We start from the raw sequence: 16,273 nt of genomic DNA on the forward strand, positions 1-16,273 counted from the left end.
CTTAATTTTATATTTGATTATGTTTCTTGAAATATTTTGTTATATATTTTGTCTGGAATTTAATATGGTTCCATAGTGTTGAGCCTTCAACAGATTCTTTTTGTATACTAATTAATAGCATTTTGTTGTAATTTTTTGTACAAAAGATTTTGTTTCGTTTCTGTATGAACGAGAAATAGATAAGAGGGGATGTTTATGGAAATCCAAGGTTTTATGGGATGTTGTCATGAATCAGTTTGATATCTCATTGTTTGTTGACCTGTGTTCCCCAGACGAAGTCTGAACATTGAGACATACTCAACTAAGACTGTTCAACAAACTGTTATATTATACCTTTTATCATCCTCACTTACTCTCCTGCTTTTGCTCTTTGCTGGCTTCCACTGGTCAACTTCTTGACTGAAAGAAGACTGTTTAACACTCGTTTTGGGTATTTTTGGATACCAGACCAGAACTGCTGTTAACAGGGTTTGGGTACCGTACTGCTGACTAGTTGTTCTGTTACCTAAAATCTTATATTTCCTGACGCAATCTGGCGTCTGGGGCTGGATCCTAATTATTGTCTTGGCGTGGGGACTTGATCTAACAGTACTCAATTAAAAAAAACAAAAAACATTTTAAATGTTATATTGCTTCTTGATAACATAGCATGTTATTATTCTTTGAACAATAATAAAAAAAGCTTTTAATGAGCCAAAGAAAAAAGAAAATTCAAACCTGAAGATGCATGGTAACAAACTTTGAGGATTGAAGAGAGAAAAAGTTCAGTTACACAAATGATTGTTCAGCCATATTTTCAATATCTCATTGCATTAGACAAATTATGACTAGTCATAATATACACTAAAGATATTTACAGAGTTATTTAGCTATTATATACAGTTGAGGTCAAAAGTTTACATACAGCTTGCAGAATCTGCAAAATGTTAATTATTTAACCAAAATTAGAGGGATCATACAAAATGCATGTTATTTTTTTAATTTAGTACTGACCTGAATAAGATATTTCATGTAAAAGATGTTTACATATAGTCCACAAGAGAAAATAATAGTTGAATTTATAAAAATGACACCATTCAAAAGTTTACATACACATGTTGTTCCCTGAATGTTCCACAGCTGTTTTTTTAGTGTTGTTTTTCCTGAACAGTTAAACTGCCTGCTGTTCTTCAGAAAAATCATTCAGTTCACACAAATTCTTTGGATTTTTTAGCATTTTTGTGTATTTGAACCCTTTCCAACAATGTCTGTATGATTTTGAGATCCATCTTTTCACACTGAGGACAACTGAGGGACTCATATGCAACTATTACAGAAGGTTCAAAGCTCACTGATGCATTAATTCATTAAGAGCTAGCGGGTGAAAACTTTTGAATTTGAAGATCAGGGTAAATTTACCTTTTAACAAAAATGTAACAAAAATCACAGCTGTGGATCATTCAGGTAACAACACAGTATCAAGAATCAAGTGAATGTAAACGTTTGAACGGGGCCGTTTTTATAAATTCAACTATTCTTTTCTCTTATGGACTATATGTAAATGCATTTTATGTGAAATATCTTATTCAGATCAGTACTAAATAAAAAAATAACATTCATTTTGTATGATCCCTCGTATTTTGGTAAAATAATTAACATTTTGCAGATTCTGCAAGGTGTATGTAAACTTTTGACCTCGACTGTACATTGAAGATCATCCTGAGTATAAAAGTGTTGAGTTTCTGTTACAGAACTCGTTTGAGAGATTGTCAGTTAGTGGGCGAAATTCTTAAAACACTGCCCTTTAAACGCATAAAACTTTCTCTGCAGGTGCCATTTAATAAGTACAGCTTTTGACACTGTTTTTGACTTTAATGTATGAACAGTATTACAGAAATAAACAATTTATGACCTCTAAAAACAGTAACAGTAACTTTTCACCAGTAACTGGCCTCCTGCTTTCTAATATTATTTCACATATCTAGATATAATTTTATGATATACTTAAGTCATAGAAACATAAATGCCATCACTTATATAGATTAACACTAGCAAAACAAATTTACATACATAAAAGATGCTAAATTAGGGAATTGTCATATTTCAGTCAACATTAAGGTAAAAATAGTGCCTTAGATTGAAAATGGATCGACCCCATTGTAAATTCCAGAGACTGTCCTGAATTTCTGCTTAGTTAGCTCTAAAAATGTGACTGTGTGGGATAATTCTCAGGTTTGTAAACATGTCTTGTATTGCTTTGCTACAAGGCCGTATAATCTTGTTGAGACAAGGCTCACAAGCAACACAAAGCATACAATTAAAATCCCAGTCAGAGGTGTTTTTACAGCACTTGTGCAGACAGCATATTTCATAATTCTAATAATTATTTCACATTCAGCGCTCTGCAAATGTGTCATATGCTCTGTTCCAAAACCTTCTAAGGCAGCATACATGCTGTTTTGATACCCCTAAGCGAATTAGAAACACAGCAACTCCATACAAATAGGGTACTGCATAGGAGACTCAACTTTGAATACTCTTAAAGAGTGTTTAACTTCAGCATATATAAGAAAAATACCCATAAATGCACAGCACACATGAATACAGGATAAAATAAGACTTTTTAAAGTCACATTATCCACCATCTTGGACTTATTTTTCACTGAAGATTGTAGCAGTGTCGTCTGAGATTGCATTTCCACAAAGGATAGATGCTATGCTGCATTACAATTCAGGTAAAATTACAAATATTAGAAGGCAGCTTTAGCAGAACAGCCTTTATGTCAGAAGCATGCCTGTGATGCCTTAAAATGCTGCCTCCATAGGCAGCTCCCCACTCACTAGGTTTTGGAACAGAACAAATGTTTGTGGAATTAAAGGTTGGTAAAAATTATATAAAGGGAGAATGTTGTGCTCTTTGCATGCCATGCATAGTAATTCAACAAGTAAAACAAATACTGATGAGAGAACATTTTGTTTGTCATAATTCAGTCTGTTTAGTTCCTGCTTGGGTTTGTGTCACATTACAAAGTGGAGGTACATTTGAAGCAATACCACAGGAGGTTGGAAGCCATATAGATGGGTCACATGTAGTAAGACACTGTTCTTCTGCAGCTGTGTCCTGAAAGCAAGGCCACACCTTTCTATCTTTGGCCACGCCCACACACAGGAGCCAGTGAACTCAATGCCGTTACACCAAACCATACTCATATACCAGTGAGTACACCTATCAATCAAAGAAAGGATTCACCAACTGGTCCAGAAAGAGATTCAGAAGACCCACTAGGAAGAAAGTAAGAGAAAGAAAATGGAGTGAAAAAAAGTCAGATGTAAGATATAATGGTGAAGTGTGCAATTTTTTTTACACACTTCACCTTTTAATGTAGATTCAACTTTAATGTTGATTCTCCCAATAGTGTAAACCTGTGACTATGGCACTATTTAGTTTGTTAGAGCATCTTGACTTAACAAATGGTGTTAGCATTGTTTTTCCTTTTGTAAAAGTAAATATACAAATTGCTAAAATATATGACTGGTCTGTATTATTTTCCCAGTAATATAAATTTATTAATAAATGTCTTGGTGGGCTACCATCTCTTTCCCCAAAATGTATTGTCCACTCTGTACTATGAATAAAAATATATTTGTTTGTGATCCATAACTGGAGAATGTGGCAAGTGGAAAAATGCAAAGAAAGTGCAATAATTTAAATGCAACAGAAAACACTACAGTATACTACAACAATTCTGCATCAAATTCTAAATTAAAATGATTCCAGTTTAACCAATAAAATATTTGGACTTTAAACACACATATTCACCAGTGTTATTATCATTAATTAAAGCATACAATCATATGAAACAAGTTTGTCATTGAAAAAAGAAACTGAAATAAAATAAAATGTAAAATTACTTCATATTTAACTCCTTTAACTGTAACCTTAACTGAAAGCATGAAAGTGCACTATCCAAACTTAAATTGTTATAATTTATGAACACACGACAATCAGCAGATTATAGCAGAAGTGAAATCTTTTAAAAAAATATAACAAGTATAAAAAGTATAAAAGTTATAGAAGTTAAAATTAACTAAAAACGTACTGTACTAAATTTTTTTATTGTAAATAAAATAAATATTTTTCAAAATATTTTTAGATCCAAAATTACTATAAAATTAAAGCCATATGTCTAAATAATTTATGTTCCAAATTTGAATTTGATATAAAAAAATGTAGGCGTTATATGAAAAATAGCCACTGGGTGCCATCAAAACTCCATTGATTTATTTTTAATGCATTTTTCTGTCACAAATGTATACATTTCTTTCTCGATATACTTTCTATCAGAAAATAATCACCAAATATGGAATCCAGAGACTCAGACCTTTCCAACGATATGTATAATGTCAAGATTATAAAACAATAATGTAATATATTTTGTAATATGAGACTTGACACACCCTGCTAAGGGGGAGGAGCCTGCTAAAAGTTTTAAAAGTACCATTTCTATGGTAATGCAAAGTCTGATTTAAAATGGATGGGGACCTGATAAATTTTGAGATTTTTAACTTTCAAATGATATATAATTTATGATGATTACTAAAATATGTGATAGAGAAAAAAGACAACTTAACAATTAAGAAGTTACACTTAAAAAGTTAATATAAAATAATTATATTTCAGCTAGTTGCATAGGAATCATTTCTCATTTTCTTTTAGCTTAACTTGAAATACTAAAATGACAAACTAAACCTGAAATAAAAAATGTATAAACACAAGACAGAAAAAACTAATAAAAATGACAAAAACAAATACTAAAACTTTACCCAAAAAAGAAATGGTGAATATAAAACTAAAGACAAATTCAACATGAATAAAAGGCAACAGTTTACTAATGATACTAAATTACTAGTGACACTCACCCTCTATTGCGAACAATATCCTGAACACACTGATCTTTGTGGTATCTCACAAACTGTGTACAGGTCAGTCGTATTTCCTCAGGAACGGCAGCAGACTCAGGGCTTTCATCCTGACCAAAACCACACAGAGCAGCCAGCCTACAAACATAAAACGCCATTGCTGAGGCTACATCCAAAAATGGTCACATTTGCATCTAGTAGCAACACAAACATGGCTGATTCACCTCTTTTTGAATGGAAGAATAATAAGGTGCTCATCCAATCCAAAAATTCCAAAGGAAACAAAACCCTGATGGAAAAAACGGATATTTTTAATATTAACACTAGCTCTTCATATGTATCTGTGGCGTTGTGTGACTGTGATCACCTGTCCATAATTGGCTACGGCACAAAAAAACTGCAGCTCGAGGTAAAGTCGTCCTGGATCAACACTAAACAACCACCACAGACAGCTGGACAGGTTCTGAAATCAACAAACACACAGTCCCAAATATCAGAGATTTTAGAGAATATTGAAAATAATGATCTGAGTAAATGCTTCATGGTCCTTACTTCATTATGCATGTGTATATATGTGTTTGGGAGTGTATGTCTTTCTTATACAGTATGTAAAGTGGACATACAGCTAGCATGCTGACAATGAGGAGCAGGCAGAGGAGCACATGTCGAGCGATCTGTCTCTCCTCCTGCACACGTGAAGAGCTTGATGCCTCTCTCAGGAAAATCCCTGGAACAGAAACATGCTTATTTTCTCTAATGAAACTTTATTCAATGACTTGATTATTTGATATTCAACCTGCTGAAGGCACTGGGGAGTCGTTGAGATGTCCAACAATCATATCTGGCATGGGTTCACTGCAACAAACATCTGGCAACAACAAAAAAAAGGTTCTAATACACATACATTCCAGAAATATATGCAGTATTGGAAATGCACTACTGTCACCTTACTAAAGGGAGGATGTTGTTAAAGGGATAGTTCACCCAAAAATGAAAATTTGATGTTTATCTGCTTACCCCCTGGGGCATCCAAGATGTAGGTGACTTTGTTTCACCAGTAGAACACAAACAAAGATTTTTAACTCAAACCGTTGCAGTCTGTCAGTCATATAATGGCAGTCAATGGGATCCACGGCTTTGAGAGTCAAAAAAACATAACATACACAGGCAAAACCAAATTAAACCCTGTGGCTTGTGATGATACACTGAGGTCTGAAGACGCAAAACAATCAGTCTGTGCAAGAAAGTGAACAGTATTTATATCGTTTTTACCTCAATGTCCAACTGTCTTGAGCGCGTTCACAACAGCCGGCGAGTTACGTGTCAACATGCTCTGGTATAGTAGACATGCACAGAAGCAATCTGCTGTGCGTATACGTCCCTCATTGTTTACACAGTGCAGAGAGACTGTGGGTGCAATCGCTTCCATGCATGTTATGCCAGAGCATGTTGACGCGTCACACACCGGCTGTTGTGAACACGCTCAGAACAGTTGGACATTGGGGTGGATCAGAAGTAAAAAATGATATAAATACTGTTCAGTTTCTTGCACAAACCAACTGTTTCATGTCTTAAGACTTCAACGTAACAAGCCGCAGGGTTTAATTTGGTTTTGTCTGTGTATGTTTTTTTGACTCTCAAAGTCATGGGTCCCACTGATGCCATTATATGACTGACAGACTGCAACGGTTTGAGTTAAAAATCTTTGTTTGTGTTCCACTGAAAAAACAAAGTCACCTACATCTTACATGCCCTGGAGGTAAGCAGATAAACATTAAATTTTCATTTTTGGGTGAATGAATAGTTCACCCAGAAATTAAAATCACCCTCAGGCTATCCAAGACGTAGATGAATTAGTTTCTTTACTTAAATAGTTTTGGAAAAAATTTGCATTACTTGTTCACCAGTGGATCCTCTGCAGTGAATGGGCACCGTCAGAATGAGTTCAAACAGCTGATAAGAACTTCACAATAATCCACAATTATCAATTAATGATAGATTTGCTTCTTACAAACATGCAACTTTTCCCTTCAAAAGATGTTAATTGATGGACTGGAGTGGTGTGGATTATTGTAATGTTTTTTATTAGCTGTTTGAATACTGCAGAGCAAGTGATTCTCTGTAATTATAAATTTTTCCAAATCTATTCTGACGATAAAACAAACTCTACATCTTGGAAGGCCTTAGAGTGTGTACATTTTTGGCAAATTTTCATTTTTTGGGTAATCTATTCCTTCAAAGGGAAAATTTAACATTATTTACTCCTCCTTATGTTGTTTAAGGGGGTCATCGGATGCTAAGTTCACTTTTACATGTTGTTTGAGCATTAATGTGTGTTGGCAGTGTATGAAATCCATTCAGTGGTTTTTAATTAATCTGTAAAAATAATATCCCCGTTTTCAAATCGAGCCATTCTGAGATGCCTATATGTGTGGCGTCACACCGACAGAGGCCGCTCCCACGATAGTTGATTGACATGAGCGTCTTACCTCAGACCCGCCCTAAATCAGCTGTAACAGTCCAACCTCCATTGTTTCGATGCCAGAGCAGGGATGTAAGTTAGACAAGAATATTTCCGATTGAGCGATTGAGGTGTTGTGTTGCTGGATGTTATAATGAACATAGTGGTCGTCATTTACTCCCGACATCTGAGCCACTGAAGATGCAGTGGATTACATTTGTTTGTGAAGGGAATGTGCCTCCCAATCTACATAAATGTGTTTAATGTTCACGCAAATCATTCCTGATCCAGCTCCATCTACAGCAGAAGTGAGTATAAGGGTCAGGCTCGTCACTCCACAGACAGAAGAGAGGGGCGGGGCGAGCAGAGCTCATTTGCATTTAAAGGAACAATCCCTCAGAATGGGTTGATTTTTGCCAAGCTCATTTTTGAAGGTAAAAAGGGTGTTGTTTTACACTACCATTGAGAATTTTTAACCAAAGTATATTATAGACTTTTCATTAAGACCCTAAAGAATCATATCAAATGGGCATCCAATGACCCTTTTAAGGATTTCTTACTTCTATAGAATACAAAAAAATTCTCTTGGCCCATACAATAAAAGTTAGTGGGGTCCAGTGTTGTTTTGAACCACACTGACTTTTATTACACAGACAAAACCAGTTGAAACATTCTTAAAAATAGCTTTTGTATTCGGCAGAAGAAAGTCAAACCAGTTTGTAACGACATAAGGGTAAACAAAAAATGTTTTTTTTAATTTTTGGGCGAGCTATACCTTTAGGTTAGTTGCACAAGCATACAGGAGTTACCTGTGTTGAGGCTGCTATAGTTTTGCTCTAGCTCAGGTGACTGCTGGTTCTCTGTCTGGGGTTGTCTCACATCTTCTGTTGTGGCTGTAATTGAATTTTGATCTAGGGCTTGATAGTTTTGCTCTTCCTGGGCCCCTCGGCTCAAACTCATTAAAGACAGACCACCTAGGACGAGACTGCAGCCCAGAACTACCACAGTACACACAATCTGAAGAGAAAGAATGGAGGAGGGGTGGGGGAAATACATTAATAGACAGACACAAAGAAACTGTGACATGCATTGTGATGTTTTGTATAAACACAGTCAAAAATCCCAGCCTACCTGCCCCTTGCCATAAAAGAAGGCGGAGTCCGAGTTGTCACTCATTCTTTGTCCTATCATGAGCAGGCCACCCACAATCAGAAAAGGAATTCTAAGATAATAAAATTAAGATACAAAAGGTGTTTTCTCCAATGAATAAATCCAATGAATGGATTTAGAATAATAAATACAAAAGCATGCACAGACATATCTACACATATATACTCACCCCCAACCAAGGATGATGAAAACAATAGGTTTCACTTTTAGGTTTTCATTTCTGCCCAATAAAGTAAGAGCGAACGCCAAAAGACCTACAACACAATATCTACACAACTGCTAAACATCGCTACAACTGCACAACACAAAGAAGATGTATCGCAACCTAAAATCACACAATGAAAATGACCCTTATGCAAAAAGTATTGTTTGTAAGTGTGTAAGTGTGTGATGATTTGTTACCTGTCCACATGTAGGTACTGTAAAGAGACCCATAAAGTAGTGTAAAGGTGAGGATTTGGCCAAACATGCTGCCCTGCTTCAGAACAAACTTCCACAAGATCATTGATACGCACACTAAGAGCTGCATAAGAAACAAAACATGGCATACTTAGGAATACCATATTTGGAAAATGGCTTGCTGGTTGACAGGGCATTACTTTACGGCTGCTAAGGTTTTCTGAGTGTTTTTAGGATACTTGAAATAGTTGCTAGTCAAAAGATTCCTCCACAAGAGATATGATTTAGGTCCCTTTTTCAGTATTTGTCTATTAATTAAAGAAAGTCTGTCTTTGTGTAAGATTATGTACCTGTGCTAAGAACAGATTTGTGGAAAACATATGCGGCAACCTCCTAAACTTCTTACTCAGCAGCATGACAGTAAGGGTCCAAACCTGCAACACACACACACAAACATTCTGGTAATCCAGTTTTTGTAGCTCTTTGTTACTAGGATCACATTTTTCAGATATTTCTCTGTTTGATGTAGAGCCTTTGATTTTTAATCCTCTTAATAAGCTTATATATGTTCTCTATGGTTACACATGCGTATTAAGCCAGGTCTTTCAAAGCCAGATCTCTCCCTCTCAAATATATAGAACACAAAAGATAAACCTAAAAACCTGAATAAAACAGAACAGAATAGAATAGAATAAGTGAACAGAATAGAAACCGAAACAAGACCAGACAAGACAGAAGAGAACCGGAACAGAATAGTCTACACTAGACTTGAATAGAATAGACGTGAACCAGAAGCTGCAGGAGAAGTAAACCTATAGAATAGAAAATAATAGAACAGAACAAAATAAAAATGACAGAAAAAGGGAACGGAACAGAATAGAAGCATGGATTAACTAAGCAAGACAGAAAAGAACCTGAATAAAAAATAACAGAATCAGTGAACAGAACAGAATAGAATAGAAGAAGAAGTGAACAGAACTAAATAGTTTGAAATGAACAAAACTGAATTGAATAAATTCTGAAGTAAACCAGAAGGGACAGAATAGAATAGAATAGAATAGAATAGAATAGAAAAGAAAAAAGTGAACAGAACAGAACAGAACAGGAGTGAACAGAACTGAATAGATGGAAGCGAACAAAAAAGAATAGGATAAAATCTAATGTAAACCAAAAGACAGAAGAGAAAAACAAATGAATAATAAAAAAATAATTAAGTGAACAAAACAGAACTGAATAGAATAGAAAATAATGAAGTGAACAAAATGGAAAAGATGTGAACAAAAAAGAATAGAACAAAATCTGAATAGAATAGAATAGAATAGAATAGAATAGAATAGAATAGAATAGAATAGAAATGACAGTAGAAGAGAACGGAACAGAACAGAAGCAGAAGTGAAACAGGCAAGACAGAAAAGAAACTAAATAGAAAAGACAGAATCAGTAAATAGAATAGAATAGAATAGAATAGAATAGAATAGAACAGAACAGAACTGAATAGATGGATGTGAACAAAACAGAATAGAATAAAATCTGAAGTAAACCAGAAGAGTTGAGCACCTGAATAGAATAGAATAGAAAATAATGAAGTGAACAGAATATAATAGAACAGAAGTGATTAGATGGAAGTGAACAAAAAAGAACAGAATAAATTCTGATGTAAAAAGGACAGAAGAGAAGAGCACATGAATAGAATACAATAGAATAGAATACAATCGAATAGAATAGAAAATAATTAAGTGAACAAAATAGAATAGAATGAAATCTGAAGTAAACCAGAAGAGACAGCAGAGAAGAGCATGCGAACAGAGTAGAATATAAATAATTAAATGAACAGAATAGAATAGAACAGAAGTGAACAGAACTGAATAGACAGAAGTGAACAAAAAAGAACAGAATAGAAATAGAAAAAGAACGGAAATCTAAGGTAAACCAGAAGAGACAAAAGGGAGAAGCAACTGAATAGAATAGAAAAGAATAGAATGGAATAGAATAGAATAGAATAGAATAGAATAGAATAGAATAGAATAGAATAGAATAGAAATTATTTAAATGAACAGAATATAATAGAACAGATATAACAGAAATGAATAGATGGACGTGAACAAAAAAGAACAAAATAAAATCTGAGGTAAACCAGAAGAGACAGAAGAGAAAAACACCTGAATAGAATAGAATAGAACAGAATAAAAAATTAACCAGAAGAAACAGGAGAAGAGAGGAAACCCTAAAGTAGAAGAGACAGAACAGAACAGAACAATATTAGAAATAAACCATAAAAGACAGAAAAAGAGAACCTGAAAACAGAACAAAATAGAACAGACAGAATACACAATATAATAACAAAAGAGAATTAATCCAGACAAGAAGTGGGAAGAGAACATAAACAGAATAGAAAAGTATAAACTAGCTAAAAGAAGTGAATAGAACAGAACCAAATAGAATAGAAATGTAGAGATGAATAGAAGAGAAGAGAAGAGAAGAGAAGAGAAGAGAAGAGAAGAGAAGAGAAGAGAAGAGATGTAAGCAAATGGCATGCACTCTTACACACATTAACCCACACACACACTCACCAGGGCTATTAGGCTGACAATGCTGACGTTAAAGCTCACGTCCTGGAGCTCCTTCACCAGGGATGTGGCTTCCATCCATGGAATGGTCAGTAACCATGCCGACACATACATGATGGGCGCTGACAGGAATGTGCTAATGACCATACCAGAGGTCACCTACCACACACAATACATTTTTTTCTGATCCGTGTTGCCTAAATGCTTAATAGCAGTTACTGAGTCTTTGTGACATTTGCAGGAAATCATTCATCGCTTACCACCTCCAGCTCCATGTTGTACTGGGAAGCATATATGGCCACGCTGGGAGCAGTAGGGAAGACTCCATAAAGGAAAGCATAATCAGACAGACTGGAGTGATTTACAGAGCTGGAATTACCAGTATCCAACAACTCCACCATGTCCTTACACATCAATGGCATAACTAGTCTGAAAAACAAAAACACACAGTCATATATCTGTCTAAATTGCATGGATTAGCACTTAAAATATATTTAAGCCCATATTCAAAATGTATTCATTATAATAGTTGCTGTCAAAAGTTTGCATACACCTTGCAGAATTTGCAAAATGTTAATTATTTTACCAAAATAAGAGGGGCCATACAAAATGCATGTTATTTTTTATTTATTACTGGCCTGAAGAAGATATTTCACTTAAAATACATTTACATATAGTCCACAAGAGAAAATAATAGTTAAATTTATAAAAATGACCCTGTTCAAAAATTTACATACACTTGATACTTAATACTGTGCTGTTACCTGAATGATCCACAGCTGTTTTTTTTGTTTAGTGATAGTTGTTCATAAGTCCTTTATTTGTCCTGAACAATTAAACTGCCTGTTGTTCTTCAGAAAAATTCTTCAGGTCCCACAAATTCTTTGTTTTTTCAGCATTTTTGTGTATTTGAACCCTTTCCAACAATGACTGTATGATTTTGAGATCCATCTTTTCACACTGAGGACAACTGAGGGACTTATATGCAACTATTACAGAAGGTTCAAATGCACACGGATGCTCTAGAAGGAAAAGTGATGCATTAAGAGCCAGGGGTGTAAACTTTTGAACAGAATAAAGATGTGTATATTTTTCTTATTTTGCCTAAATATCATATTTTTTTACATTTAGTGCTGCCCTTCAGCAGCTACAGAAGATACTTACATGTTTACCAGAAGACAAAATAAGTTACATTTACCCTGATCTTCAAATTCAAAAACTTTTCACCCCCCAGCTCTTAATGTATTGTGTTTTCTTCTGAAGCATCAGTGAGTGTTTGAACCTTCTGTAATAGTTGCAAATGGGTCCCCAGTGTAAAAAAGATGGAAAGATTAAAAATACAGTCATTGTTGGAAAGGGTTCAAATACACAAAAATGCTCAATACCCAAAGAATTTGTGGGACCTGAAGCATTTTTCTGAAGAACAGCAGACAGTTTAACTGCTTAGGACAAACAAGGGACTCATGAACAACTATCATTTAACAAACAAATAACAATAACACAGTATTAAGAATTGAGGGGATGTAAACTTTTGAACAGGGCAAGTTTTTTATAAATTCAACTATTATTTTCTCTTGTGGACTATATGTAAACATCTTTCATGTGAGACAGATTTTGTATAATCCGTCTTATTTTGGTAAAATAATTAACATTTAGCAGATTCTGCAAAGTGTATGTAAACTTTTGACCTCAACTGTACATCTCTTTTTTCACTCACAGTTTGGCAGTAATAAGCAGGATGAGGGAAACCCCAGTGGTACGTGTGAGTTTACCCATCTGTCCCACCATGTTCAGGCCCAGATAAAAGAGTGCCGCCCCTCCAAAAGAGTTTGCAAGTCCATCAACAAACTCTCCTAGTAAAGCAGGCACATGTCCACCAAACAGGAAATGAGAGATAATTCCAACAATAACCATGAAGACTATTGGGTTCTTCAAAACCTAAAAAAAAAAAAAGAAACGTCAGAACAACTTAAAAAAAATTAAAGGACGACATCAGCAAAAAGTTCTAGATAAAGATAAACACATGCACCTGCAGTATGACAGTAAAGATCACACGCAGTTTGCTGTAGTTCGGTTCATTGGTGTGTCTCCATCTTTGAATCTCACACAAAGCAAAGCCCACTGGGTTCAACAGCATCAGAGATACAGGAGCCACCAGATATATATACTGCACATATTCCGGATGTGTACTCCTGTACAGCGCATCCACTGTATGGGGAATGAGACACAAAATCATGTTTTTGTACACAACTGTGTGCTTCAGATGTATTTGTGCATGAGGAGATCCTCACCTATAGGATATCCCAACGCAAAATCATTGCTCTGAGTGGCAAAGATAGCAAACAGTCCAGCTTTACTGTATTTGCTCTCAGGGTTTGCCATCAACAGCGTCAGCATACAAACTAGTACAAACACAAACACTTTTGCAATCAAAACGCTCCATAGAAAAGACCAGACTACATGCTCAAACCGCAGCTGCACCATGTTCTTGAAGAGCAACGCGGGAAGCGCGAAGCACGACACAAAGTTTCCCAGGCCTTTGACCTGTCCGACACCGATGATGTCACTGCGACCCGCCACATAGCCGCACAGTATAATGCCAAAGCACTCCAGCAGAGCTGGGAAAAGTTTGTCGATAGACATGGCCGGTGCTCCAAGAGGGCTGTGAGTGATGTTGAGGCCATGAATGGTGACATACTGGCCCTCCATAATGATGAGGCTGACAGGGACCACTGAGAGATGATCTAACGGTGCAAATCAGAAAGCTAGGAAATAAAAAACAGAGAGAATAAAAAACTCTGTGTGATGCAAAAGCTCTCAGACTGTTTTCTAGGAAAAGTGTGTTTATAAATTTGTAGCTGCCAAGGACTTGTAGAACTTTCAGGTATGAATAAATACACTACCAGTCAAAACAGTAAGATTTTTAATGCTTCTTAAAGAATTCTTACATGCTCACCAAGCCTGCGTTTATTTGAATGCAGCAAAAGCAGTAATACTGTGAAATATTTTTACTATTTAAAATAACTGCTTTCTCTTTAAATATATTTTAAAACGTAATTTACTCCTGAGATCAAAGCTAAATTTTCAGCATTTTTACTCCTTCAAAAATTATTCTAATACGCTGATTTTGCTGTTCAAGAAACATTTATTATTATTATTATTATTTAAAACAGTTGAGTACACTTTTTCATGATTTTTTGATGAATAGAAAGATCCATAGATCAGCATTTATCTGAAATAAAAAGCTTTTGTAACATTATACACTATACCATACTGGAGTATGGAGTAATTTCTTTCCCCAGTTCTTTGGGGAAGGAAATTATAGAAATTAACACTTTTATTTAGCAAGGATGCTTTAAACTGATCAAAAGTGATGATAAAGACATTTGTAAGGTTACAAAAGATTTCTATTTTAGATAAATAATGTTCTTCTGAACTTTCTATTCATCAAAGAAATCTAAAAAAAGTCTACTTTCAATTCATTTTAATAATAATAATAATACATTTTTTGAGCAGCAAATCAGAATATTAGAATCATTTCTGAAGGGTCATGTGACTGGAGTAATGATGCTAAAAATGCAGCTTTGAAATCACAGGAATAAATTAAATTTTAAAATATATTCAAACAGAAAACAGTTGTTTTAAACAGTAAAAATATTTCACAGTTTTAATTTTTTAATTTTTTGCTGTACTTTGGAACAAATGCAGACTTGGTGAGCAGAAGAGACTTCTTTAAAAACATTAACAATCTTACTGTTCAAAAACATTTGACTGGTAGTGTACATTATATCAATATATAAGATAATAAACAAAAGTGTATTGCTGTAACTTGTTTTTACAATAAAAAAGAGCCAAACTGAAATAAAGCAACATAATTCTAAATAAATGGCTGAGAGTAAATCAAAAAATATTATTAAAATTATTAATATTACTGTTAAAAATAATAGATTACTTCCCCTACTACAACGATGATTACAATAACAAATTATTTTTTAAATTATGTGTAAAAAATATCTGTGTACAGACGAACTGTACTATAATATTCGTATATTTAATAATAAAATAGCATAATATCTTAAGTCTTAAAATAAATGAACACAGATGTTATTTCTAATGATAAACAAGGCCACTGAATGCAGTCAAATCAGCTACATTTGTCATCTGTACTACAAATTTGTCTTACCTTGCGAAAAATAACAGAAATATAACAGTTGTCGATGACGTACCATGTGTTCACGTGTCTAGATGATAGATACATGGATTAAATACCGTGTTATAAAAGAAAAACACGCCCGACACATCCATGCTTGCACTCCGCTCGCAGCATCTCCAGCGCTTCTGCACTCTGTTACTTTCAATGTCAAAATCCCTGAATGACTGACACGTGATCCCGCCTATGACATGACAAACCCCGCCTTAGTTCGTCTTGTCGTGTCGCTGATTGGTGGAACTGTAGACGATATGCTGATCTTCATGGAACATTCTCATATGATTGGCTACAGTCATACGCGCTAGTGGATGGGCGTCATGTTGCCTCTAATTTTAGTATGAAAGAATCTGTTGGGAGTCTTCCACAGGGCCTTGTTGACCACATATTTCTTTTTTAAACAGTGTTTTATTTTTTCATATATTTGTTAATTTAATAAAAAAACACAAATATAAAAGTGCACTGCAATGACACAGAACATGCTTACAAAATACATTAAACAAAATTGTTTACTAAAAATGTAAGAAGAGCTTATAAGAACTGAATACTGAAATGCATTATTGTTTTAAT

At 34.7% G+C, this 16,273-nt stretch overlaps 1 protein-coding gene across 1 annotated transcript; it reads right to left on the reverse strand.

Moving 5' to 3' along the window:
* Window positions 1-2,820: 2,820 nt before the first annotated feature.
* Window positions 2,821-15,837, reverse strand: gpr155b (G protein-coupled receptor 155b). The gene is made up of 17 exons (XM_051112268.1): window positions 15,680-15,837; window positions 13,788-14,261; window positions 13,526-13,704; window positions 13,214-13,434; window positions 11,757-11,925; window positions 11,500-11,655; window positions 9,280-9,363; window positions 8,933-9,053; window positions 8,700-8,784; window positions 8,492-8,582; window positions 8,170-8,377; window positions 5,696-5,767; window positions 5,523-5,626; window positions 5,267-5,362; window positions 5,124-5,188; window positions 4,900-5,037; window positions 2,821-3,261 (listed from the first exon to the last, which is right to left on the reverse strand). The coding sequence occupies exons 2-17, from the start codon at window positions 14,203-14,205 to the stop codon at window positions 3,213-3,215; spliced, it is 2,256 nt and encodes a 751-aa protein (XP_050968225.1). The 5' UTR covers window positions 14,206-14,261; window positions 15,680-15,837; the 3' UTR covers window positions 2,821-3,212.
* Between the last annotated feature and the right edge of the window lie 436 nt (window positions 15,838-16,273).

This window comes from Labeo rohita, chromosome 6, assembly GCF_022985175.1.
Source record: "Labeo rohita strain BAU-BD-2019 chromosome 6, IGBB_LRoh.1.0, whole genome shotgun sequence".
NCBI lineage: Eukaryota > Metazoa > Chordata > Actinopteri > Cypriniformes > Cyprinidae > Labeo > Labeo rohita.